At 47.9% G+C, this 25,260-nt stretch overlaps 5 protein-coding genes across 5 annotated transcripts in view; 2 read left to right on the top strand and 3 right to left on the bottom strand.

The window, feature by feature from the left end:
* LOC310843317 (uncharacterized protein) overlaps positions 1-25,260 on the bottom strand; it is a 164,028-nt gene that overhangs the window by 68,320 nt on the left and 70,448 nt on the right. The window lies entirely within an intron of this gene.
* Positions 228-5,450, top strand: LOC310843596 (olfactory receptor 51G2-like). Its single transcript, XM_083737187.1, has 2 exons — positions 228-285; positions 3,644-5,450. The coding sequence occupies exons 1-2, from the start codon at positions 232-234 to the stop codon at positions 4,625-4,627; spliced, it is 1,038 nt and encodes a 345-aa protein (XP_083593313.1). The 5' UTR covers positions 228-231; the 3' UTR covers positions 4,628-5,450.
* LOC310843666 (olfactory receptor 51G2-like) lies at positions 6,028-9,548 on the top strand. Its single transcript, XM_083737308.1, has 2 exons — positions 6,028-6,182; positions 7,987-9,548. The coding sequence occupies exon 2, from the start codon at positions 8,143-8,145 to the stop codon at positions 9,076-9,078; it is 936 nt and encodes a 311-aa protein (XP_083593434.1). The 5' UTR covers positions 6,028-6,182; positions 7,987-8,142; the 3' UTR covers positions 9,079-9,548.
* Positions 11,240-12,797, bottom strand: LOC310843660 (olfactory receptor 52K2-like). Its single transcript, XM_083737296.1, has one exon. The coding sequence runs from the start codon at positions 12,593-12,595 to the stop codon at positions 11,654-11,656; it is 942 nt and encodes a 313-aa protein (XP_083593422.1). The 5' UTR covers positions 12,596-12,797; the 3' UTR covers positions 11,240-11,653.
* LOC310843532 (olfactory receptor 52P1-like) lies at positions 18,289-24,138 on the bottom strand. Its single transcript, XM_083737054.1, has one exon. The coding sequence runs from the start codon at positions 20,553-20,555 to the stop codon at positions 19,311-19,313; it is 1,245 nt and encodes a 414-aa protein (XP_083593180.1). The 5' UTR covers positions 20,556-24,138; the 3' UTR covers positions 18,289-19,310.

Below are 25,260 nucleotides of genomic sequence, written 5' to 3'. Positions count from 1 at the left end.
AGTGACCTGCAAGTTCCCTGGAACCCTCAGCACCTCACAGAATTAATCCGGTTAGTTATTCCACTTCCGTGCATCTTTTCCTGCAAGCTCCCGCAGCTGTTTCATTGGCTAATGTGAGACTGTCCTTGTGTTTCCCTCTGATACTCTGACCTGAAAACACAGAGGAGGCTGGCTTGCTTCTCAGGGAAAAGGATCCCTGATGAGGAGAAGGTATCTTGCCCCATTCTGAACATGCTCCCTGAGGATGGAGAAGTTCCCAAGGAATCCAGGGGAACTTATTTCCTGGTGAGGATGCTTCTGGTGCTGCTGGTCTTAATCTTGCCCAACAAAATAGCAGCAGGATGAACGGAGAGGTTCAGAGCAATCAAGCCGCTTCCCTTCTCTACCTCTATTTCTAAGTATCTGGAAGCTGCAGGTAGCACAGAATTGCTGCCAGGTGGGAGGCCTTGTCAGTGGTAGGTGACTTCAATGTACTCTTTTTGGTGCCTACCGAAAGCATTTTTCTTTAGACAAGCCTGTCCAGAAATGTAGAATGTTGATGTGTGCTTTATTCTGTTTTTAGGTTATTGTTAGTTTTATTGATCAGGTTATCGTTTCATTGGTCCCGGTTCGGTAGTGCTTAAATTTTATGCAATGCCTAAATAAGAAACGAATCCATTCTATGATTCTACATGCCTTGCCCTGGGAAGGGACAAGGGGCACCAGCTGCTTTTCCTTGGCGCCATTTGGGTTTGTACATAACAACCTTCCCCAGCCTGCCCACTCCCGCCGGCTTGGTGTTTTGGACCACGGCTCCGTTGGGGCTCCAGGGTGGGGAAAAGCAGGTGCAAATCCCATCCTTGCCACCCAGCCCACAGCCTGGCATGTGCAGCTACAGCACAGCTCTGGAGTGTATTATTTGTTCAATAAAATATATTTATTTTACATCTGGGAAGCCTTTTGCCATCATCACTTGTTACGGAGAGGGAGCAGGCAGAGCTGCACCAGCAAATCTCTTCCTGCACAGCCGGATTGCTGGCAACCTCCCTTAAAGAATGTAAGAGCCTTCATTTGAGGAAGCTGGGTTTGTTTAGCCTGGAAAAGAGGCTGAGAGGTGTTATGATAACCATCCTATCTATCCCTAGGATAGCTCAGTCGGTAGAGCATGAGACTCTCAGGGTTGTGGGTTTGAACCCCATGTTGGGGGGGGGGGAGATTCCTGTATCGCAGGGGGTTGGATTAGATGACCCTTGGAGTCCCTTCCAACTCTACAATTCTAGGATTTTGGGAAAGTGCAGCACAGCAGCAGGAGCAAATGGCAGCAAACAGTCGCTGCCCAAGAAGAGAGAGTGTGGCATGGCATGGCGCAGTCATGCAGCTGAGCGTTGCGCTGGGTGAATGTTCCCTGAATAAATAGCAATGGGGAGGGCACAAAATGCAAGAGTGAGCTGTTAAAAAGCTTTCCCACCTCCCCCTCTTTTTTCCAGGAATGAGGCACTGGAATTATTCCAGAGAACGGAAGGCAGAACAGTTCTTCTTCCCACTGTAGGGCATGAAATGAAAAGGAACCGCAAACTGAGAAGCAGCCAAAGTGAAGAGCAAGGGAGGTGCAGTGTGAGACAAAGGGAAGTTATTTAGAGTTTTGAATCAATGCTTCCCTGTATCATGCTAGTCAGGCGATTCAAATGCAAAGCAAAAGATGGAATACAGAGCCCAGTCTACATCACATAACCCTGATGCTTCTCTTCTTCAAAAAGAACCCAAGGCAGAGGTTGTCTTAGGTTCGCTTGGCCATTGCGGCTGTACTGGGCACTGCTGTAGGATGGAGTGCAAAAGGCAGGGGCAGCAGGGGAATTTTTTAGTGTTGCACAGGTTGCCAATGAAACCTGAGAGGCCAAAGTCTGCCACTGTCCAAGGCGTGGCTGCATAGGTTCTTCCTTGCTGGCCCAGTCTGGATGCAATCTGCAGCTGCAAAAGAAGAATCTCTAAATACCCACCCAGCTTGAACTTGGCACTTTTTGAATTTGTGCAACAACAATAAAAAGTGTGCTTAACCAGGCGCATAACAATTTGCATTGATTTTTTAGACAGGGTTTACTCTCTCTTCTGTTATTGCTTTGTTCTGCATTAGGCAGCAGGAGTTATTCTGGCTAAGTGAAGGTCGGATAGTGATCTGTTAAGAAAATGGTGTGGTTAGTTTTGGCTAGGCAAGTGACAACAGTTGTGGCCACAAGAAACCACAGCCAGGGGCATTTGAGAAACGTTTGCATTTTAGTCTCACTCTTAGGTGCTTGCAGATAATGGTGATGATCAGGGATCCTAGAGAGAAGAAATGTTCTCCAGTGGAGCTTTTTGGACTGCAGACACATTGAAACCACCTGATTTATTATTACTATTTTAAGATTTTGCAATTTAGCAACACCCATTTATTGCAGCAAAGTATAATGCTACCAAGAGTACGTGGCATCACAAGTAAAACATTAAAGGCGGGCTTGAGAAGAAAGAAAGAAATGAAAAATTGAGAGAGCATAAACTTTGGGATTAGTATTGAAAGGAGAGGCATCATCAAATACACCATCACTCCAAAAAGTCAGTCCCATGGAGTATAATGGGACTTGCTCCCCAATAACTGCACAGGGATGATGTTCCAAACCTTCTTACTTCCATTAACTGCATGGGAAAGTCACAACCCAACTGGTGCTTCAATCCAATGTGCAGTTATTACACTGGCTATACATTCCGTATATTAGTTACCAATGACATAAATCAATTAACTATTGATTATGGTCTACCAACTTTTAAAGAAAGTACGAAATCAGATCCTGAATGCTGTAATACCATCTCTGTTTAGTGAAGATCAAAATTTAATTCCGTGCAAAATAATTGAGAATGAATGTCCACATCATGATCAATTTACATAATGTAGAAACAAAAAAAAAAAACCCAAACAGGACAGCAAATGTGAGTTTAGTTATGTAAGTATTAATAATTATATTACCTATCATTAAGTGCTTAATTTTGTCATGCACTTCAGCCTCTTGAGCATGTAATGTATTGACCTAGTCACTTGGATGATTTTTTTTGTAGTGAGTGACTAATAAATAAAAAATAACAATAAGAATTTTGGAATGAAAAAAGAGATCTGCCTAATCCACAATTGGAGGTGGTAGACGCTTCTGAATCTCACTTGCTGGGCGGGAGTTGCTTTTGTGCCTGAGTCCTGCTTGTGCGTTTCCCACTGAGACATCTGGTCGGCCACTGGCCTGATCCTGCAGGCTCTTCTCATGTTCTTATCTGCAGTCTTAGTTTCATTCCTTTTGCACAGCTTTGCATTGGGTGGTCTTGATGAGGCACCTCAAACTCAGTCACCTGTTGACATTAAATTGTCGTTTGTTGCAACCAGCATTGCCCAGCTGAGACAAAGTGCAGCTCACTGGCTCCTGAGAAACCTTAGAAATGTGATTTGAGCAGTGAGGTGGTGGCGATGCTGCTGCATTGGCCGTGTGCTACTGCTTTTGCGAGACATATATTGTTCACAGACATTGTACTTTTGTGGTTAAAATTCTCCATGTAAGAGCAAAAGTGATTACTCGTGTGATGACTTTAAGAATAATCATTCAAATGCACAATTGCTTCACTTCTCGTTTCTCGCATCCTTTTCTAGAGAATGGAGCTGCAAGACCCTCCATCAACGATGAGCAATCACACCATTCTTCACCATCCTAATGATACTGCCCTCCCTGGGCTTCTCTTTCTCCTGATGGGTTTCCCTGGACTGGAATCCACCCCATATTGGCTGGCTTTCCCCGTGGGCACAGCCTACCTGCTGTCCGTTCTTGGGAATGGGGCCATCCTCTTTGTCATAATCACGGAAACAGCCCTCCATTCCCCCATGTACATCTTCCTTGGCCTGCTAGCTGCCTGTGACTTGGGCTTGGCCACAGCCCTCCTGCCCACAATGCTCCGGGTCTTCCTCCTTGGATCAAGGGAGATCAGTCTGGATGCTTGCCTCTCCCAGCTCTTCTTCATCCACACGTTCTCCATCATGGAGTCCTCCGTGCTCTTGGCCATGGCCTTTGACCGCTTTGTGGCCATCTGCTACCCTTTGAGGTACACCTCCATTTTGACCAGCTCCAGGCTGGTCCACATTGGCCTGGCCATTGGCCTCCGGGGTGTGGCCTTGCATGTGCCAATCCCTTTTCTTCTCAAGAGGCTGACTTACTGCCACCATATTAACGCCCTTTCTCACTCATACTGCCTGCACCCGGATGTGATGAAGCTGGCCTGCCACAAGTCCAGCAGGGATGGCATCTACGGGCTCTTAGTGGTCTTCTCCACTATGGGTCTGGACCCACTGCTCATTGTCTTGTCTTACATCTGGATCTTGAAGACCGTTGTGGCCATCACCTCGCTGGATGAGCGCCACAAAGCTCTCAACACCTGTGCCTGCCACATCTCCGTGGTCCTGCTGTTCTACACCCCCTTGTTGGCCTTGTCCTTGATCAGCCGCCTCAAGCTCCACACCCCACCCTTCCTCCACATTCTGTTGTCCTACATCCACTTCCTGGCCCCACCTTTGCTCAACCCTGTGCTCTACTGTGTCAAAATGAAAAAGTGCGCCAAAGGATATCTGCAAAACTCTTTTTGACCCAAAGGGTCCATTGGGAAGGCTGAAGACCCTTGTCCACCTGCTCTGCTGCAAAATCAGAAGGGAGGCCAGCTCCATGAGGGAACCATTGCCCTTCCCAATAGCTCAAATCTCCCATCTCAACTTACTCCCCTTTTTGTATCTGCTCCCAGCCCAAAACAATGCACATTCCATGTGGCCATGACCTCAACACACAATAGCAAAACAGCATCCTTGAGAGCAAGTTCCATCTTCTGCCAGGTGAAATCTCTATGTAAAATGCAGATTTGTGCCATAGAATTTGCCTTTTCTTTACTCAGAAGCAACCCATGTCCAGTAAGGAAATGGAAGGTCTTGTTTCAGTGCTAATAAAGTTTTAAGCCAATTTTCTACTGTTTGTTTGTGGAATTACTGCAATCACAAAAAGCTGCATAGCTCCATATAGCAAGTCCAACAACTTTAACATGGGATAAAAATTTCATTGACCAGAGTCCACTTCAAATGCATTGTATGCGTTGGACTTTAGTCCACAAACGTTTCTGCCCTGATAAGTCGGTTAGTCTTGAAGGTGCCGCAAAATTCTGTTCTGCTGTTCCACCCTCTAAACCAAACTTTGGACCACTGACCACAGTGTGGTCCCATACTCATCCCCAGCACCCCCTATCCTACGCTATAAAAAGCATTATTCAGAATAGGGGTTTGCACAACCCACCAAGGAAGGTAGCGGCACAATAAAATTCAAAACAGTAACCATTATTGCACACTTATTCAAAATCCAATTAAAACTAGTTAGTTTAATGAATTAATTAGTTTAATTAATTCAACAAAATTGATGAACTTGATCCAGTGATTCCCCCCCCCCAAAAAAAAGTCTGATAGGCGTTCTCGCCTCTAGTGCTCTCCTGCCTCTCTCTTGCCTCTTAACACCCTCTACCCAGGGTGCAAATCCACCCACTTTGGGAAACATTACTTTAAATGGTGCCTCTGGCACTAAGTGCAGATCCATCTCCCAGCGGAGTCAGCAGAGGAAGGCAATTACAAGCAGGTACCTGCTGGGAGGCTCAAAGCTGGCAGAGCTTCCTTCTTCCCGCAGGGCCAAAAGGCCTCAGAGGTGTCAGCCTGGGAAGAATCATAAAGGCCATTTGATTGCTCTGTGGACAACAGGCTCTGCAACAGAATCACTCTCTCACTCATGATTTCTAGGGTTCTGGAGCCCCCAGGACCTGTCTTCTAGATAGATTAGGGGGTGCTGGACCACCTGGTTTTCAGGGTGTGAATGCATGCATCTATCTGGGAAGAGGTCTGTTTGGGCAGCAAACCAGCAGATGAGCCATTGGTTCTTCCATGCCTACCAGCCATTTCCTCCATAATGGTACCACATTCAGGACAGATACAAGAAATTGTTTATTCTTGCAGCACATAGTTAAACCATGGAACTCGCTCCTACAGGAGGCAGTGATGGCCACCAATGTGGATGGCTTTAAAAGAAGATTGAACAAATTCATGGAGGAGGAGAGGACAACCGAGGGTGCTCTGCCTGCACAGTCATAGATGGTAATGCTTCTGGAAACTACAGGTGGGGAGGCAGTGCTCTTGTGTTTGAATCCTGCTTGTGGGTTTCCCCTTGTGGCATCTAGTTGCCCACTGTGAAATGGAGACGCTGGGCCAGATGGCTCATTGGCCTGATCCAGCAGGTGCTTTGACACTGATATGATTTGACACTGATATCTACAGCACTAGTCCAGAGAGTGATCTGGTTCCTGCACAGAGTCTTTGGTCTGCATCAGATGTAGGTAGTTGGGGGAAGAAGCCAGAGTTGAACAAGCAAAGAGTGGGATGGAGAAAGGAAGGTGAGGTGAAGCGAGGAGGGCTAAGGTGGTCCAGAAAGGTGTGTAGAGGAGCTGGGTCTTGAAAAGGTACTTGAAAGAGGAAAGTGGTGGAGCCATCTGCAGAGAGAGGGAAGCTGGTCCAAGCAGAGAAGAGGCTGCCCTATACAGAGTCAGGCACAGGTCTCTCCCCGGTCTAGCTGCTGCTGCTGCTGCTGCTGCTGGGGATCTTTTCACCTACCGCTGAGCTACAGCCATGGCACTGCCAATAGAGCAACTCAAGAGCAGCTGTAGATTCGGGACAGACAACATTCTTCTTCACACAATGCAAAATCAGTGCCACAGGAGGCAGCGATGGCCCCCATCATGGATAGCTTTAAAAGGGGAATTAGACAAAAGCACACGAAAGCTCATACCAAGAACAAACTTAGTTGGCCTCTAAGGTGCTACTAGACATTATATATGTGTGTGTGTGTGTGTGTGTGTGTGTGTGTGTAGTTAGGATATCAATGGCTATCCATCACAATGGCTGTGTTACAATCCTAGAACTGTAGATTTGGTACCCTTGCCATCGTAAGGCTCTTTCTGGATTTTTTTCCGGATTCTTTCTGCCCACCTTGTGTATTCAGTTGCAACATCTCACAACTTTAAATGCCTACCCAGATGATTAGAAAGTTGAGGTATTTTTTAATCTGTTTTGATTTTTACCTTTTGTGTCTTTTAATGTAGGGCTGTATTTTCTCTCTCTTGCTTTTACTGTTCTGTTTTGGCTTTGAGGTTTTGTCTCGTTTTGTTTTACAAATGGATAAATTTGTGAAATAAATAGAATAAAATAAATTATTTGAGGACTTGGTGGCACAACTATCCAGCCTCCATCTTTAGGAGAGGAGGCAGGCAGCAAGAAGAGAGAGGGCGAGAGATGGCATTTCTGGGTGCTGGAGAGAGCTTTGGGGAAAGATAAGATCTCTAGAGGGCATTCACTTAGGGTGCTGAGAAACTCCCACCTCCTCTTTGCCGCCCCTCAAAAGTCACTTGCACAACTCCTCTTTCTTCTACAATGAGCCCAATTCTGGCTTTTACATAAGTTCACTTCTAGACAGTTGAATAGGATTTTGTACTGGCATTTGGAAGTAGACAGTACTCTTTTCTATCCACAACAAAATCAAAATATGCCCTGCAAAAGGGAACTCACACTGTAGTCTCATTATTTGAACCATAGAATAATAGAGTTTTGTTGGTCATCTAGCCCAACCTCCTGCAATGCAGGAATCACAGCTAAAGAATCTCTGACAGATGGCCATCCAACCTCACCCTGCCTTCTTTCATACAACCAGCCCATGAGATTCCTCTGGCTGTCGGCTTCCTCTGCCTTAGCATCCCTCTTGCCCCTTGTAGAATTCAACAGGGATGAAGATGGGGACAAAGGTAGAATGAGTTGGCTCTGCTTGTTGTTGGCTCTGGCAGCACCTACTTCCCTAAGCCCTACCAGCCGCCGCAGCTTTCAGGCAGCTGTGCTATCGAATTACTACCTTTTTTCTGCCTTTTTCCTCTCAGGGGTCCCATCTCCAGAAGACAGGAAAGGACAAAAATTTGTAAGGAACTCCTTGGATATTCTTCATGCCCTAACCAATGTTGGTTGGTAGTAGGATACATTTTCCTTACTTGCATCCAAGAGGCTGATGCTCCTGGAAGAACCTACCAGAACACATCATGGATCTCCAAAACAGCACCAAGCCCAAGCCACCAATGGTCTGGCTTACTGGGTTCCCTGGCATGGAATCCAGCCACATCTGGATTTCCATCCCATTCTGCTCCATGTACATCATTTCCATCATGGGAAATGCCATTATTCTGTTCATTATCAAAACAGACCAAAGCCTCCATGAGCCCATGTACATTTTCCTCTCCATGCTGGCCATGACAGACCTAGGCTTATCCCTCTCCACCATGCCTACCATCCTGGGCATCTTTTGGTTCAACACCAGAAGAGTCAGTCTGGATGCCTGTTTCACTCAGCTGTTCTTCATCCACTCACTGTCCTTCATAGAATCCTCCATTCTCTTGGCCATGGCTTTTGACCGCCTCGTGGCCATCCGGAACCCTCTGAGATATGCCTCCATCTTAACTGTGCCGAGGATAAGCAAGATGGGGCTGGCCTTCGTGTTCAGAGGTGTGGCCCTGATTTTCCCACTGCCCTTCCTTCTCAGGAGGCATCAGTACTGCCGGGCCAATGTCCTCTTCCACTCTTTCTGCCTGCACCAAGAGGTGATGAAGCTGGCCTGCTCAGACATCACGGTCAACAGCATCTACGGGATGTTCGTCATCGTCTCCACGGTGGGCGTGGACTCGCTCCTGATCCTGCTGTCTTACATCATGATCCTCAAGACGGTCCTGAGCATCGCCTCGCGGGAGGAGCGCCTCAAGGCCCTCAACACTTGCGTCTCCCACATCTGCGCCGTCTTGCTCTTCTACATGCCCATGATTGGCTTGTCTGTGATTCACAGGTTCGGGAAGGATTCCCCTCTCCTCATACGCATTTTCATGGGGTATGTTTACCTGCTGGTGCCACCCCTAATGAACCCAGTTGTGTACAGTGTGAAAACAAAGCAGATTCGGGCCAGGATAATCCAGATCTTCTCCAAGTGAAGGACCAGCTCCTCATTCTTAGAACCTGTTCTGCTTTTCTGAAATTTGCTGGGAAAGGGCTGGTGGTGGGGAGCCACTCTGCAACAGTTTCAGTGGTGATGGTTGGGAACTCTGGGTCAGATGAGGACAGCTGTGGCCTAGCAAGGCTCATCTTATGTTCCTGGTGAGGTTGTGATCCATGTCCTGGGTAGATGGAGAGAGCAGCAGGTGTCTGAAATACAGGTGTCTAAGATTTAAAAAGACCTCCCAGAGTGTCTTACAAAGACCACTAATAAGGCAGTCCCTGTCCTAAGGCTTTAGAATCTAAAATACCCATTTATTTCTTAGGAATGGGGTTATTGGTTTTGTTTTGTTTGGTTTTATTATTATATTTTGTGTTCTCATTTTGTATTTTAATGTGAAGCGCCCTGTGATCTTTGGATGAGGGCTGGTGTACAAATTTAATAAAGAAAAAATAAATTTCTGCCCGATTCCTTATTATGTTTATTGCATCCGCAGCAGCACAACCAGACACCTTCATCTGCCCCACCTGCAACACAACATGTCCCTCCTGAATCAGTTTCTGTAGCCACAGCAGGTGCTGCAATCTTCCAACAGTTTGACTTCACCTTCAAAGGCACACTCCTCCATTGTCTCCTGGGACAGACAGATGCCAATCATCTTATTCACCATCCATGTATTGGCTCTTTACCTTGTTCCTTGTTGGCTATATCCACTTTATCATTGCATTTGCATTACATGCTTTGCCTCAGTAAACAATGAAAATTGTTTCAGATATGATCTTGTGTTTTGTGGCCCTTCCTACTTCTTCAGCCATACCCACTGGGGTGCGATATTCAGCCCAGGTGCGCTTTCCTTTGAGGAAAGGTTGCAGCATTTGAGGCTTTTGAGCTTAGAGAAAAAGTGAGCAAGAGACAACATAATCTTAGTTTATAGAATTTTTGCACAGTGAAAAGCTTTTCTCCCTCTCTTCTAACACCCTGCAATCGTGGAGATCCAATGAAGCTAAATGTTGGAAGATTCATTATCTGTCCTGAATCTTCCAACATTTAGCTTCATTGCATCTCCACGATTGCTGGGTGTTAGAAGAGAGGGAGAAAAACTGTGCAGTGCACAGTCAAACTATGGAACTCCCTCCCACAGGAGGCAGGAATGGCCACCAACCTAGATGGCTTTAAAAGAGAATTAGACACGTTCCTAGAAGAGAGGGCTATCAATGGCTATTAGCCCCGATGACTAAGCTCTGCCTCCACAGCTGAATGCTTCTGAATCCCAGTTGCTGGAAACCAGAGGAGGGGAGAGTTGCTCTTATGCTTGAATCCTGCTTACAGGTTACCCATAAGGGGCGCCTGGTTGGCCACTGTGAGAACAGGAGGCTGGAGTAGATGCGCCACTGGCCTGACCCAGCACAGGCTCTTCTTATGTTCTTATGCTCGGCTGCTGCCACCGGACATTTGCCTCCTTGTGTTAGGTGCGGAGAGTCCTCCCCTCCCTTTGGTAACTTCACAGATAAGAATTAACAAGCAGTTGATAGATTTATAGTCTTTTTATTACAGCATCATGTTGTGAAGAAGAAGAAGAAGAGTTTAGATTTGATATCCCGCCTTTCACTCCCCTTCAGGAGTCTCAAAGCGGCTAACATTCTCCTTTCCCTTCCTCCCCCACAACAAACACTCTGTGAGGTGAGTGGGGCTGAGAGGCTTCAGAGAAGGGTGACTGGCCCAAGGTCACCCAGCAGCTGCATGTGGAGGAGCGGAGACGCGAACCCGGTTCCCCAGATTACGAGACTACCACTCTTAACCACTACACCACACTGGCTCTCTGAATGCACAAATGCACAGCTCTCCGCAAGGAGGGCAGTTGGCTAGTCTAATCCTCCTTCCGGCTTCTGCAGCATTTTGAACGCCAGCAGTAAGTTCCTACCTCCCTCTGACTCTGAAATATGCACAAACTGAAATACGCACACTCATATAAGCAGCATAAATTACAAAGTCAGTTAAAAATAATGAGCAACCAAACCATTATTACCATCGCAAGGCTGTCTATTCCCATTCCATTCTCAATCTACAAAAATCCCAGGAAAAGCAAATATGCCTTTACGTGGTGCTGAAATGACCTAAGAGTTGGTGCCAAAACTGCCTCTAATTTTTTTTTGGGGGGGGGGCGGGCACTCCAAAATCTAGAATTCAGCTTTAAAGAGCAGGCTTTTGCAGGGTGGAGAAAACATGTTCAGACACGGAGTGTTAAAGCTCTGCCTGGAAAGAGAGGGCCAAAAACTGAGTGTGGATAAGCCATTGCACTCCTGTTCTTTTGGAACACTGGAGGCTGTCTGGTGCTGTGTGGTATGCTGCTTTATTTACATCTCTTTACAAGTTGAGCATAGGTGGATGAGAATCCAAGAAGAGACTCCTGGATTAGGCCAATGGCCAATCCAGTTCTCAGCCTGTTCTCACAATGTCCAGCCAGATGCCTGGGGGAAACTAGGAAACAGAGAATGAAGAGCCCTCTCTTGTCCTGCGGTTTTCCACAAGTGGATGCAGCTGAACTCAAAGAGATGCTCCAAGTTCCTGGTCTTTTATCTGGTTTTGACACAGAAGATCTTGAAGAGACCCTGCTGGATTCTCTTGGTCCTTACTCCATAAATAATGGGGTTCATCATGGGTGGGAGGAGCAGGTATATATTTGCTACCAGAATGTGGACATGGGCAGCCACGTGACCAAACCGGTGGGTTAAGAAGGAGAAAAACGCTGGAGTGTAGAAGACCAGGATGACACAGGCGTGAGAGCCGCAGGTGCCAAGAGATTTGACCCGTGCTTCCTTGGAAGGGAGCTGGAAGACAGCCTGGAAAATGAGGATGTAAGATATGATGATCAACACCAAGTCCAGCCCCCCAGTTAGAAAAGCAACCAGGAGACTGTAGGCTCTCTCTGCCCCCGTGTCCACACAGGTCAGTTTCATCAGAGCCATGAACTCACAGTACGTGTGCAAGATGACGTTGCCTCTGCAATACGGGAGCCATTTCAGGAGGAAAGGGTGCGGGCTCAGGAGGATGGCCCCCCGTAGCACGATGGTCAGTCCCATCTTGGCAACCACATCATTGGTCAGGACCGCTGCATGTCTCAAGGGCTTGCAAATGGCCATGTAGCGGTCAAAGGCCATGGCTAAGATGAACCCTGATTCCATGGTTGAGAAGGAGTGAAGCAAGAAGATTTGGGCCAGGCAGCCATTTATATGGATGCTTCCATGGCCAAACCAGAAAATGCTCAAGATTTTGGGCACAATTGTGGTGGTGACCACCAGGTCGGCACCTGCCAGCATGCAGAGGAATAAGTACATGGGCTCATGGAGGCTCGGCTCTCTCTTGACAACTACCAGGAGGAGACAATTCCCAAGGAGGGTGAGGATGTAGAGACAGCAGAAGGGGATGGAGATCCAGATCTGAACATCCTGTAGGCCTGGAATTCCCACCAGGATGAAGGTGGAAGGGTGGAGCAGGGTCCAGTTGGAAGCCAACATTGTATGCTGAGCTCCTGGGAAAGGTTTCACTGAGCAGCAGCCATGGTATGTCTTTGAGCCTGCAAAGAAAGATCCCAGATACGTGACCAGGAGGAGGAGGAGTACCAGGAAGAATGGTCGAAATTCAACGATAATTTAGTTAAATATGTTAAGTTAAATTAGTTTTAATAAGGTTTGATTTTTGTTTGTTTGTTTAGTTGTTAGTGTGTCTATAATTTTTTGAAAATCAATAAAAAAATTGGGAAAGGAAAAAAAAAGAAAGATCCCAGATAGTATTGTAAGTTTGAAGAGGAATCAGTCTGGATGATGTCACAAGTACCTTCCAGTTCTTGGGGGTCCTGTACCCAGTGAGGTTAGAATCTGACAAGAGAAGGTCAGACAGATTTATTTGTAAGATAATGGTCTTAGCTGGCCATTTAAGTGTCAGCATCTCAAAAGAATGAGCTCGGTTGCAGGAGCTACAACTAAAAGGTGATGCAATCCAGGCTAATGGGTGAGCCTCACCTCAAAGCTGCCAGCTGGAGAGAACAATAGGAGTGCATTGTCTCTGAACTGCTGGAAGTAGGCTAGAAGCTGGAGACACAGAGACCAGCTTGCTCTGTGCTGGATCCAAACCTGTGACTAATGGAGAGCAAAATCTGTTGTGGTATTAATGTAGTGAGCTCCTCCATGCTTATGGGGTGTGTGTTCACAACCATGTATCATAAAGACACCACAGTCTCTGCTGGCCTTCATTCCTAGAAAATTAAACTCTGAGTAAGTACCTAGAAACCATGGGAGAAACATGAGTGTCATTAATTGACACTTTTTATTCCAGGGTCTCCCTACTAACCCTACTATCTCCATCCATTTCTTTGATTCAACTGAATTCAATTTTCTTACCAAAAGGAAACCCCAAGCAGCTGGTAACACCATGTGAAAACCAATGCAATGATGTCAAAAGACAAACAATTGGATGAATTATCTAACTGGGGAGCAGGAGGGTGCCCTCTGTTTGTGAATGATGTCAAATTGATGGAGATGCTGCAAGAAAAGTAAATAGTAAGAGGCAGAAAAGTAAAATATAAGCAGCCTCACTTCTTGTAGAGGACTTTTCCCAGTCCCTCCAAATTACCTAGAGCGATGGTGGGGTGGGTTCCCTTCCTTTCTGGGAGGCTCTTCAAGCAGTGAATGATCAACCAGCTCTTAGGGATACCCCAGCTCTGGATTTCCTGCAGAGAGCAGAAATGATTGGACTATATGGCATTCAGGGATCCCTTCCAATGCTATCAAAAGGTCGGCGGTTCGAATCCCTGCGGCGGGGTGCGCTCCCGCTGCTCGGTCCCAGCGCCTGCCAACCTAGCAGTTCGAAAGCACCTCCGGGTGCAAGTAGATAAATAGGGACCGCTTACCAGCGGGAAGGTAAACGGCGTTTCCGTGTGCGGCTCTGGCTCGCCAGAGCAGCGATGTCACACTGGCCACGTGACCCGGAAGTGTCTCCGGACAGCGCTGGCCCCTGGCCTCTTGAGTGAGATGGGCGCACAACCCCAGAGTCTGTCAAGACTGGCCCGTACGGGCAGGGGTACCTTTACCTTTACCTTTACTGGCTCACTCTAGACTCCCCCCTCTCCAATATAATAAGTCTCAGTTCCCTCAACTTCTGATGCCAAGGGATCAAATATTCTGATGCAATTACAGTAACTCTTTGTTCGCTCAGCTCTTATCTACAGTTTCTGCAGTTTCTAGGACTGCCTATTGGGTACCAGGCCCAGAGTTTGCTGAAACGTTTGCATGACACCCCTCCAGTCTCTTGCCCTCTGAATTTGGAACAAGAGTCTATTTTTGACTCCTCCTGGCAAGCTGGTTTTTCTTGGGCTACGCAGAGTCCTCCTACCTCATTTTCTCTGGCACCAGCGGTGAGGAAAACTGAGCCAAACATTCCCAAACCCCTTTTCCTTCAAGGTCACGATGCCAGGCCCATCAGAGATAACCTCAGTCCTGGAGTGTGCTGAGGCCAGCATCTGAAGGTAGGACCCGTTAGCATTCTTGGCTGTCATATCCATCCCAAACACGATTGTTTTGTTCAAAATGTAAATCCCTCAGTACATCTTGAAGAAAAGGCCATTAGGTTTTGTATTATGCTTATATTTCACAAAGAATATGCTAGATGCCTCATTTTACCTGTGTTTAAAATATTTCTGTGACTAAATTTCGTGGATTTTTTTTTTTTTAGGTGGGGTGAGGGAACCTGTGTAACCATAATGTAAATGTTTATTCAGAGGTAACATTTAGGTTGCTTAAGGTAATCATTTTTAAAATTTAAAGTACTGGTATTTATATATACAGTAGTAATCAATGTAAGGAACTTTTAATGTTAAATGTGGGATATGAATAACAACAACAACAACAATTTAATAATGTTAAGGTAATCATTTTTTTGGGACGCGGGTGGCGCTGTGGGTAAAACCTCAGCGCCTAGGACTTGCCGATCGCATAGTCGGTGGTTCGAATCCCCGCAGCGGGGTGCGCTCCCGCTGCTCGGTCCCAGCGCCTGCCCACCTAGCAGTTCGAAAGCACCCCTGGGGGCAAGTAGATAAATAGGGACCGCTTGCCAGCGGGAAGGTAAACGGCGTTCTGTGTGCTGCGCTGGCTCACCAGATGCAGCTTGTCACGCTGGCCACGTAACCCGGAAGTGTCTGCGGACAGCGCTGGCTCCCAGCCTCTAGAGTGAGATGAGCGCACAACCCTAGAGTCTGGAAAGACTGGCCCGTACAGGCAGGGGTACCTTTACCTTTACCTAATCATTTTTAAAATTTAAAGTACAGCACTGGTATTTATATATCATAACCAATGTAAGCCACTTTGAATGTTAAATGTGGGATATGAATAATAATAACAATACTAATATATACCTCACCCATCTGGCTGTACATTTATAGTTATGTGAAGAAATTTTATTAGTCAATTGGATATTTTCCTAATAAACTGCTCCCTTGAAACCCTCTGAAGTACAGCTTTGAATGAGGAGAAAGATCTCAGCTGCATGGCGAAAGTGAACTCAGTTAGACTTACTCTTGAGTAAACCCACAGAATCCTATGCCCACATTTACCTACAAGTAAAGCTCCATGGTTGAACCCAGGCAGACTTACTCCCCAAGAAAAGCAGAAAGAACCAAACTGTAAAGTGAGCACGATCCTATCTGTGAGGACTTACTTGGTACTGAAGCAATTACCTCAATAAATTAATCAATCAGAAACTGGTGCAGAAATGGGGCAAAGTAAGGAGAAGGCTGAACAAGGAAAAACGGAGAGAAACCAAGATTAACAGATTCGCCCCTTCCCCATTAAGATCCAAGGACTTTTCTGAAATTCAGTAGCAGTTGCTGGAAGCCGCAGGAGGGGCATCTGGTTGAGGCATCTGGTTGTCCACTGTGAGAACAGGATGCCGGACTGGACAGGCCATTGGTCTGATCCAGCAGACTCTGCTTATGTTCTTATTCCCTGTATTTACCTGTTCCTGTGGTAGCAGCAGCAGCAGCAGCAGGTAGAGGGGGAGGGCATCTCCAGAAGGCAGAAATTGGACCTGGGAGGTTTTTATGCACCTCTTGCTCAGGGAGGAGATGGTGCAAATCTGCTGGGAATCTTTGAATTGTGCTTGGAAACGTACTGGGAGCCAATCCAGATCTCTCAGGACCAGTGTTATATGGTCTCAGTGGCCACTCCCAGTCACCAGTCTAGCTGCCGCATTCTGGATTAATTACAGTTTCTGAGTCACCTTCAAAGGTAGCCCCACGTAGAGCGCATTGCAGTAGTCCAAGCGGGAGATAACCAGAGCATGCACCACTCTGGCGAGACAGTCCGCGGGCAGATAGGGTCTTAGCCAGTGTACCAGATGGAGCTGGTAGACAGCCGCCCTGGACACAGAATCGACCTGTGCCTCCATGGACAGCTGTGAGGCCAAAAATGACTCCCAGGCTGTGCACCTGGTCCTTCAGGGGCACAGTTACCCCATTCAGGACCAGGGAGTCCCCCACACCCGCCCGCCCCCTGTCCCCCCAAAACAGTACTTCTGTCTTGTCAGGATTCAACCTCAAACAGCAGTTAGGAGGCCTGATCTGTATTGTTGCAACAAGACTTCAAGCTACAAGGAGCAAAGAGAACCCCCCAAAAACTGTGCTTCTCCTTTAAATTTTCCCCATACTTCCCCTCAGCTGAGCTGTGTCTGCAACACAGGCTTTGACAGCTGCAGTTCGAGGGGAGCCCTTGTTAGGGGGCGCTATTGGATAAGTGTATCATTGTTGCTGTCAAAATGGACTCTTCTGATTGATTGTCGGTTTGACAGCTATTTGAATAATAGTTCTTGATTGGCTAGGCGTCTGGTGGATGGGGAATCATGAATGAATATTGCAGGGGTTGGCAAACTATGGCCCAGGGGAAAGAGGCAGCCTGAAAGGGCCACGATTCTGACCCGCACAGCCACCTGAAAACCCGCCAAGCGTCTGCAGGGCGGCAAGCATCTCAGCATGGCTTTTCAGTGACTGATTGGTGAACTCCAACATGGCCTTTCATTCATTGAGCTGCCACCAACACGCAGCCACCCTTGGCTCCCACAGCAGCGGGCGGCTGAGCAGAGAGCAATGTGGGAGAGAGCAGTGAGGGGACCAGTGGCTTTGGCGAGCTTGTGGGGCTGGTGCTGAGGTTGCAGCTGAAGCTGGGCTTCCTCTTGCGCACGGTGCTGCTGCTCAGCTCCTTCCTGGGGCTGCTGCTGCTCTGGTCGTCGCTCTCCCCCGCGCTGAAGAGCCCAGCCTGGGGGGACAGGGTCCAGGAGAGACACTGCTTCCCGGCCAAGGGAAGGCAGAGGAGGAGGCGGGGTCTCTGTAGCTGGACGGATGGTGGACCTCCCCTCCACCCCGGCAGTCCCCCTTCTCCCTATCCTGCCTGCCACCCGCCCACTTCAGAGGTGCCGGGCTGAAGCCCTCTTTCTCTCTGCTTGGGCGCCTTCCTCTTCAGCCTGGGCTGGCGGGCGGGCCGGGAGGGGGCAGCTTCGGCAGCAGCGGTGTCTGCTGTCCCTGCCCCGGCTGAGGCCTGTGGCGTTGGTGAGGCCCGAGGAAGGGGGAAGGAGCAGTGAGGGGGCCACCGGGGAGCCGTGGTCAACGAGGCGGCAGTGCTTGGGCCCTCCTCCCGCAGCAGGGACTGTGGCTGCAGGGCCCCCCGACTCTGACTCTTTCTTCTTCCTCTCCGCCCCCCCCCCATGGCAATTCACTTTTTTCCTCCAAAATATAGTCCGGCCCCCCACAAGGTCTGAGGGACAGTGAACCGCCCCCCTCCTGAAAAAGTTTGAGGACCCCTGGAATATGGCAACCGGTCTACCCTTATCTATGAGCACACCTTGGATGCAAAGGGGAAGGAAATACAGTGGTGCCCCACAAGACGAATGCCTCACAAGACAGAAAACCCGCTAGACAAAAGGGTTTTCCGTTTTGGAGGTGCTTCGCAAAACGAATTTCCTATGGGCTTGCTTCGCAAGACAAAAATGTCTTGCAAGTTCCTGCAGGTTTTTTTTCCTCCCCCCCCCCTTTTTCTAAGCCGCTAAGCGGCTTATCCGATAAGCCGATAAGCCGCTAATAGGGTTAATAGCGCTAATCCGCTAGACGAAGAGACTCGCGGAACGGATTCTTTTCGTCTTGCGAGGCACCACTGAAAAGGCAGCAGACCAGACAAAGTCTGGTGACCCTGGCCGTGGATTCCGGTAACGTACCTCTGCTCAACACATATATTTGTCAGTAAACGCAGATATTGTAGGAATATAAAGGAATAGGAATATAAAGGAGGGCAAACAAACCAGAACAAGCACCCTCACCCCTGAAGCATTTCCCTGTTTGGAAAAGTGACTGTAACAGAGTAATGTAGGAAAGGGGTCCATTTGGCAGCATCTAACAACCATGACACCCAGAAACACACTGAACACCCAAGTGCTGCGAATGAACAAGAGGGAATTGTCAGTATCATTGTGCCTTCCTTGCAGGACCCTCCTGGCAAATATAATGCGCTAGATAGCCAGGCACTTCATGACAATCCAGCCAGACATACAAGGATTTAGTATGAGTCTCATTTAGCAGAGATTCCATTGCAGGGGTTGGACTGGATGAGCCTCAAGACCCCTTCCAACTCGACAATTCTATGAGCAAGGAGGAAAGGACTACTTTTTAAATATATTTTGGGGCTTTAGCTTAAGAGCAGGTCCAAATGTGCTCCAGCCACACTTTAACTTTTGTGTGATAATCCTGCAAGTTGCGTTTCGGAACCAGTAAGCAACAGCCTGCCCACATGAAGCAGGATGTTGGTGGCGGCGGCAGCTGTGTCGAGAATTGATCGCATTGGCAAGATTGCTGTGCATGCAGAAGTCATACAGTGTGGAGGTGCTCAGAAGAGCTTCCAGACCTTAAGAAACATTCATGAGAAGGTTTGGGAAGAGGAGTGGGGAATTTTGCACACAGCTGATCGCAGAGAAACCCACCGGCTCACCTAGTCCTTCCATAGTCACACGCCACAGCAGCAAACAGGAAAGCAAGGAATATGCTCTCTGGCAGAAAGCATCACAGTTATCTGGGCAGAAAACATTAATGGTTCTACTGCTAGGACTTATGTGGTAGCTTCATAACAGAAGCAGGGAAGGTGCAGAACAAAACTAAGTGTAAGCTTATTCAGTTCAGTCCCACTGGGGTGATGCAGGGCTCTATTTTCTCATTTCCATGTTTCCAGCAGAGGAGACCCCAAGGGTTCTTAGGATGCTTTCTCGGATCTTCTTTGTCTTTGCCCCATAGATGATGGGATTCATCATGGGTGGAATCAAGACATAAATGTTGGCAACAATAATGTGGACGCAGGGGTTGACCCTGTGGCCAAATCGGTGGGTGAGGAAGGAGAAGAATGCCGGAGTGTATGAGATCAGGATGACGCAGATGTGGGAGCCGCAAGTGCCCAGGGATTTGGCCCGCGCCTCCTTGGAAGGCAGCTGGAAGACTGTCCTCAGGATCAGGGTGTAGGACAGGATGATGAAGGTGAAATCCAGCCCCCCAGTCAGGAAGGCAACAGTCAAGCTGTATGCTCTGGGGGCACGGGTATCTGCACAGGTCAGTTTCACCAGCGCCATGAACTCACAGTAGGTGTGGGAGATGACATTTCCCCTGCAGTACGGGAGCCGCTTCAGCAGGAAAGGGTGGGGCAGCAGGAGCACAGCCCCCCGGATCAAAACAGCCAACCCAATCTTGATCACAACGGTTTTGGTCAAGATGGCGGAGTGTCTCAGCGGGTTGCATATTGCCACGTAACGGTCGAAGGCCATGGCAGCGAAGAAGCCCGACTCCATGGTGGAGAAGGAATGGATCAGGAACACCTGAGCCAGGCAGGCACTGGTGTGGATTCCTCTGTCCTGAAGCCAGAATATAGCCAGGATTTTTGGTAAGGTGGTAGTCGAGACCACAAGATCTGCCACTGCCAGCATGCAGAGGAACAAGTACATGGGCTCATGGAGGCTGGGCTCCTTCTTGATGACCGCCAAGAGGAGGCAGTTCCCCAGAAGGGAGAGGATGTAGATGGAGCAGAAGGGGATGGAAATCCAGGCATGGAAGGCTTGCAGTCCCGGGATCCCAAGAAGGATGAAGGTGGAGGGGTAGAGCAGAGTCCAGTTAGCAGCTGACATGCCACAACTGGGGACGTGGGCCTGCTCACTTCTGAAACATGGTGGCCTTTCTGAAAGGAAGCAAGCGTTTAGATGTGCTAAGAACATAAGAAGAAGCTGACAAAACAGGGTCACAGCCCATCTCAAGTGACATCCTGTTTTCACAGTGCCCAACCAGATACCAGTGGGGAACCCACAAGAAGGATTTGAGCACAAGAGCAGTGCTCTCGCCTGCCATGGTTTCCAGGAACTGGCATAGCTGTTGGTCATATGAGATGTGCCTGAACGAGGGCCATCCATCCTGAGCGCCAATCCCTCTGTCCCTCGACACTGTCAAGGTGGTAGCACATGACCTGGATTCTTTCCAGCATGCTGAGCAGGGAATGAGCTCAGCCAGAAGGACTTGTGATATGTGTGTGAATCTGTGTGTGTCAAGAGCAACAAATAACCCTGGCAAGGATCCAAGCAGTGCCTCAAGCAAAAATTGAATAACTTTGCAAACAAACTTTGTTTGTTTTGTTCTATTCCCAGGGATGGAATCCCAGCAACAGAACACACAATGATAAGAAACAATTGTAAGATACACAAAACCATTCCAAACAGGAATGGTTCACTTTCTATGAAGTGGGCTAATCCTTCTCCACGATTCACTGGTAAGGTTAAGATCAGTGAGAATTAGACATGCTTGGGATCCTGTTGTTTGTTTCCAAAGTTGGGTCTTAAATCAGTTCCAAATACAGTGGCAACACTTTCTCCAGCAAGAGCAGACTCTACTATTCATCTGAGGAAAGTTTGGATTAGGAAAAGGGAGCGAAGTTCATTCAGTTTACAGTTCAACATAAACCAGCCTAATTTGCTCTTCCTGAACCACTAAGCAGTCCAAAATGCAGCTAGCCTTGAAAATCTGCACTTCTCAAAATTTGTAGCCTTTCCGCCAACACAAAAATGTGTTTATTAAGGGGAAACTGCACGCAACCATGGGTTAATGGGAACAAGGGACAAAAACGCATTGCCTTGTGGCAAATGGCTTGCAAAAGTGTGTCGGCTGGACAAGGCGGTAAGCAAAAGTGTGCCTGTGTTTCTGTGCACCCATTAAAAATAAACCACAAACTGGTGCAAAAATGGGGCAAAGGAAACATGAGACTCAAAAAAGAGAAACTGAGAGAAACCAAAATTGACAGACACACCTCTTCCACATTATTTTTTAAATTAGAAAAATGCATTTATTCAAAAGTTGCATTACAGCTTTGTCCACTGCCGTAATACCACAGAACAACCACTCCACTCCTCAGTCCTTAATCACCTTCATGTTGGCTCACCCAATACCCTCAAGAGGAACCCAGCTACCTTTCCCCATTTTGATCAAAGGGCATTGCTGAAATTCAGTAGCAGTTCTGGAAGCCACAGGATTCCCTGTATTTACCTGTTCCCGTGTCAGCAGCATCAGCAACTGGTAGAAGGCGAGGGCATCTCCTGGGGTGGTCAACAGGCAACAGGCAGGATGCCCAGGAAAGACAGAAGGCAGAAGTTGGAACTCAGAGGTTTTTATGCACCTCTTGCTCAGGGAGGAGGCAAGGTCCCAGCAGATTTGCACCATCTGCTGAGACTTGCTACAATCACACACAGATTCAGCGTGGATCTAAATGTGTGTTTAATTACCAGTTGTGCAGGGTGGTGGGGGAGCCTCCCTGAACTGCAGTGGGTGGGTGTTGAGGGTGTGAGTTGGAGCAACTCTTCTGGGGGAAGGATAAGGAACATTCCCAGGAGTGCTTTGCTGCTCAGCACTTCAGCACAGGGTTCAGGTGATGGAACATGGCCTGTGGCAAGGATGCTCAGCAGCCCTATATGGTTACAACAACCCTGTAAAGTAGGCCAGTGCTATACTCTCCCCATATTGCAGCTGTGGGGGCTCCTGAGGCTGAGACATGGGCCTAGCTAAAGACACCAAATTACACAAGGGCAGAGGCTGGAACCGGGGACCCCCACCTATGTAGCTCATAGCACAGTCCTAACCAGGCCTACTCAGAAGAAGTTAATCCCTTTGAATACAATGAGGCTTGCTCCTGGGTAAATGCCGGTGTCATCTGTACTGAGCTAGACAGATCTAGCTTCCTCAGATCAGCAAAGTTCCCTGGGTTGAGAGAATGGTGCCCCCTGCTCAGGCTGGCATGAACACACTGGCTGCCCTAGCCCACCCCTCAAGGCCATTACCCAGGACCGGATTAAGCATTCAGCAAAATAAGCACATGCTCAGGGCATCAAGGGAAGGGGGCAATTCAGACATTTCCCATGCTGGATTTTTCACATTAATGGTCACTAATTGCTCAGCTGAGCTTTCCTTTCCTCAGCTGAAGTCTATGCAAAATCCCAACAGAACTACTCTGCAACAAAGGCAGAACTGCTCTGCAACAAAGGCAGTCTTATCTCTCTCAAGAATAGAAGGAGATGCAACGTGGAAGATGAGTTTTGATAATGCAATCAGAAAAAGTAGGACCCCCCCAAAAAAAAATATAAAGTGGAAGTATACAAAAATAAACATTCTTTCCCATCTCACTGTAAATTTTGTTTCATTTCAAAAAATAAATGGACCACTTATAAACGCCATCTCCAACTCCTTGAAAGATTCCATCAACGGTGTCCCTGAAAACTTTTACACATCACTTGGGAAGACAGGCGAACTAAGGCCAGTGTACTGGAAGAAGCAAAGATCACCTGTGTTGAAGCGATGATTCTTCAACATCAGCTTCATTGGACTGGTCATGTTGTGCGGATGCCTAATTGTCGTCTTCCAAAGCAACTACTCTATTCCGAACTTAAAAATGGAAAGCGTAATGCTGGTGGTCAACAAAAGAGGTTTAAAGACTGTCTCAAGGCAAATCTAAAAAAAAGTAGCATAAACACTGACAACTGGGAAACACTTGCCTGCGAGCGCTCCAGTTGGAGAACAGCCTTTACCAAAGGTGTCATGGGCTTTGAAGACACTCGAACTCAGGACACAAAGGAGAAACGTGCCAAGAGGAAGGCACGCTTGGCAAATCCACACTGCCCAGACAATGTCCCCACTGTGGAAGGACATGTGGATCCAGAATTGGCCTCCACAGTCATTTACGGACTCATTGTTAAAACCGTGTTTATGGAAGACAATCTTACTCGGCTACGAGTGATCGCCAAAGAGAAGACACTCAGGTTAAATATGAGAGTAAATAAAACTATATAACATAAAGACACCACAGTCTCCGCTGACCTTTGTTCCAAGGAAACCAAAGATGGGTCAGGGATCCCTGGAGTCTCACCGCTCAGAGACTGGGGTAGTTTGTAAATAGAAACATACACACACAAGAATGTATGGCTGTGTTTCTAATACAGTGGTACCTCTACTCACGGTCACCTCCGGTTACGTATCCTTTGGGATACTCACCCGGCAAATCCAGAAGTGTTTTTCTGGGCTTCGCCGCGTGCGCATGCACAGGAGCACTCTATGTGCTGCGCGTATGTGCAGAAGTGCTCTAGCATGCCACATGCGTGCACAGAAGCGGCACCTCCGGTTGTGGAAACCTCGGGATCCGACTGGAGCTCCGGAATGGATCCCATCTGCAACCGGAGGTACCACTGTACATAGCCATGTGTGAAGGGCTTTTAGATACATCCATCCTCCAACCACCTCCAGACACTCACACAGGACCTTCACCACCTTCACTGGTTCTAATTTTAAGGAGAGGTAGAGCTGGGTATCATCCGCATACTGAAGAACACCCAGCCCAAACTTCCCGATGATCTCTCCCAGCGGCTTCATATAAATGTTAAAAAGCATGGGGAGAGGACAGAACCCTGAGGCACCCCACAAGTGAGAGCCCAGGGGTCTGAACACTCATCCCCCACACCACTTTCTGAACACGGCCCAGGAGGAAGGAGCAGAACCACTGTATAACCGTGCCCCCGGCTCCCAGCCTCTCTAGATGGTCAAGAAGGATGTCAAGATCGATGATGTCAAAAGCTGCTGAGAGATCCAGCAGAACTAGGAAACAGCTCTCACCTTTGTCCCTAGCCTGCCCGGAGATCATTGACCAGTGCGACAAAGGCAGTTTCAGTCCCATGATGAGGCCTGAATCCCGATTGGAAGGGGTCTAAATGGTCCACATCACCCAGGCGTGCTTGAAGTTGTTCAGCAACCACCCACTTGATCACCTTGCCCAAGAATTGAAGATTTGAGACTAGGCGATGTTGTTGTTGTTGTTTAGTCGTTTAGTCGTGTCCGACTCTTCGTGACCCCATGGACCAGAGAACGCCAGGCACCTCTGTCCTCCACTGCCTCCCGCAGTTTGGTCAAACTCATGCTGGTAACCTCGAAAACACTATCCAACCATCTCGTCCTCTGCCATCCCCTTCTCCTTGTGCCCTCCATCTTTCCCAGCATCAGGGTCTTCTCCAGGGAGTCTTCTCTTCTCATGAGGTGGCCAAAGTACTGGAGCCTCAGCTTCACAATCTGTCCTTCCAGTGAGCACTCAGGGTTGATTTCCTTCAGTATGGAGAGGTTTGATCTTCTTGCAGTCCATGGGACTCTCAAGAGTCTCCTCCAGCACCATAATTCAAAAGCATCAATTCTTCGGCGATCAGCCTTCTTTATGGTCCAGCTCTCACTTCCATACATCACTACTGGGAAAACCATAGCTTTAACTATACGAACCTTTGTTGGCAAGGTGATATCTCTACTTCTCAAGATGCTGTCTAGGCCTGTCATTGCCCTTCTCCCAAGAGAGACTAGGCGATAGTTGGCCATATTGGCTGAGTCTAAGGATGTTTTTTTTAAAGAAGCGGTTTAATGTCTGCCTCTTTCAGCAGGTCTGAAAGCCCAATATGCTTTCCCTGAAGTCCTAAGCGACCCGCTGTAAGGACATGTCGGCATGGATGTTAAAATCCCCTAGGACAACTAATCTAGGTGTCTCCAGGAGAACATCCACCACAACCTGAAGCAGCAGGGAATCCTTGGTGTAGTGGGGAGATTGGT

Source organism: Podarcis gaigeae (genome assembly GCF_964106915.1).
Source record: "Podarcis gaigeae genome assembly, chromosome: 4".
Taxonomy (NCBI): Eukaryota; Metazoa; Chordata; class Lepidosauria; order Squamata; family Lacertidae; genus Podarcis; species Podarcis gaigeae.
Note: the sequence above shows the minus strand (reverse complement) of the source record. Positions and strands in the feature narration are given on the sequence as shown.

What these genes read in the sequence shown, in the direction of transcription:
- LOC310843596 (XM_083737187.1), top strand. Translation starts at nt 232, where the DNA reads ATGCTCCCTGAGGATGGAGAAGTTCCCAAGGAATCCAGGGGAACTTAT. An exon ending in CCAGGGGAACTTATTTCCTG is followed by an intron (nt 286 to 3,643) that starts GTGAGGATGCTT and finishes ATCCTTTTCTAG; the next exon opens with AGAATGGAGCTGCAAGACCC.
- LOC310843666 (XM_083737308.1), top strand. Translation starts at nt 8,143, where the DNA reads ATGGATCTCCAAAACAGCACCAAGCCCAAGCCACCAATGGTCTGGCTT.
- LOC310843660 (XM_083737296.1), bottom strand. Translation starts at nt 12,595, where the DNA reads ATGTTGGCTTCCAACTGGACCCTGCTCCACCCTTCCACCTTCATCCTG.
- LOC310843532 (XM_083737054.1), bottom strand. Translation starts at nt 20,555, where the DNA reads ATGGATGGCCCTCGTTCAGGCACATCTCATATGACCAACAGCTATGCC.